This window comes from Meleagris gallopavo, chromosome 3, assembly GCF_000146605.3.
Source record: "Meleagris gallopavo isolate NT-WF06-2002-E0010 breed Aviagen turkey brand Nicholas breeding stock chromosome 3, Turkey_5.1, whole genome shotgun sequence".
Classification (NCBI taxonomy): Eukaryota; Metazoa; Chordata; class Aves; order Galliformes; family Phasianidae; genus Meleagris; species Meleagris gallopavo.
The window spans coordinates 5,356,624-5,358,093 of NC_015013.2; the positions used below are offsets into that span (position 1 = coordinate 5,356,624).

The 1,470-nt window shown below is 37.0% G+C and overlaps 1 protein-coding gene across 1 annotated transcript in view; it reads left to right on the forward strand.

Annotated features, from left to right (window-relative positions):
* Positions 1-789: 789 nt before the first annotated feature.
* The window catches only part of PRL (prolactin), a 6,600-nt gene continuing 5,919 nt past the window's right edge, over positions 790-1,470 (forward strand). The window contains 1 exon segment of the mRNA NM_001303186.1: positions 790-845. Within this exon segment, the coding sequence (NP_001290115.1) occupies positions 818-845 (28 nt within the window). The 5' untranslated portion in view covers positions 790-817.

Sequence of the window (1,470 nt, forward strand, 5' to 3'; positions counted from 1 at the left end):
CATCTTTTACGCAAAGAATTTTCATATATAGAAAATGATTTCATGGTTCGGGAGCTTTTAAAATAATGCTGATTTAATTACAAAATGTTTATGATTAAACAGTAAGCATACAAATTCTTCCTCTTTGTTGTTACAAATTATTACTTTTTTAATGACAACTGTCCCTGTTTCTCAACTTATCTCATCCTTAGTACCAGTTATATCATTATCTGTTGGTAAATAATATCCTTTTTAGCTGTATGGAGACAAACACACACTACGTATAATAATGACCTGTCTTTCCAGAAGCCTCCATTCACATTCTCTGGATCAACTTCAGTACAATTCCTATTCTTTCTCTTACTGTAGAAATTGTATTATTTCCTTTCCAGAAATAGCTAGAATTGGAGGGTGAAGAGACAAGGAAGAAACAGAAGATATCTGCAGGGATGAACAACATTTTATAAACATAGAGGATAACAGTCTCAGAACTGACAACTGGACCGGACCTTTCAAGGATCAGTGGCATTTGCAACTAATTCAGTGCAAAATTTTGGCGTTCTCTTCATCCAGCCATACTCAGCATCCCACAACTGAAATTTTTAATGAAATTCCCACTCACAGTTAAAAAAAAAAAAAAGAACCCAAAAGCAAGTATTGAATATGAATGTGGAAGAGAGGCAATTTGATGTTTGTAATTACCGAGGTAAACTCCACAACCTGCTGAATGTATGCAAACTGGACCCCGGATGGTGTATATAAATCTGACATGCAGAAAGTAAGAGCAGGTATTGAGACTTCTTTCTGGTAGAGCAAGTCATCACAGAGAATCCCTACCATGAGCAACACAGGGGCTTCATTGAAAGGTAAGACTTTTGCTATTCCCTGTCTGATAACTTCTATGTTTAGGTTTTGATTGAATTAAGAAGAAGCTGGAGGGTAACAATTCTAGAAACTAAGTTTTTCCAGCCTCTCAGTTTTCCAATAGTGGTGAAGCTTGCCTCCACCTCAAATTTTAGTGTTCAGTCCTTGGAACTAGAAGGAAGCTTGATCCTCCCTTTATTCAGTCTTCGGTCTCCTGGACTACCTTTGCACTAAGCAGTGTCACAGAAAATTGACTTGAAGGATCTGATACGTGCACACAAAGGACTGGATTCTGACTGCTCCACTACTCACAACAATGGTCAGAAGGCAATGACTTAAAGTCATCATCCACAGAGTCCAGAAGCAATTGAATCATTGTGAAGTAAATGATTTCATCATCACTTTTAACTTTCTAAGCCAGCAAGTCTTGAGTTTTCTTATTCATACAATCATTCCCCAGAACACTGTTCTAACTGGAGGAGATTATTCATGGAGGAGGAGAATGTTTTACTTCAATATTGTGTAAATGGGAGCACATTTCTTGAACTGAGAGCTAGAAAGAAATCCATCATGTGATAACATTAGGGATACTTCTGGTGATTTATGGAGTATATTTGAACTTTGCCT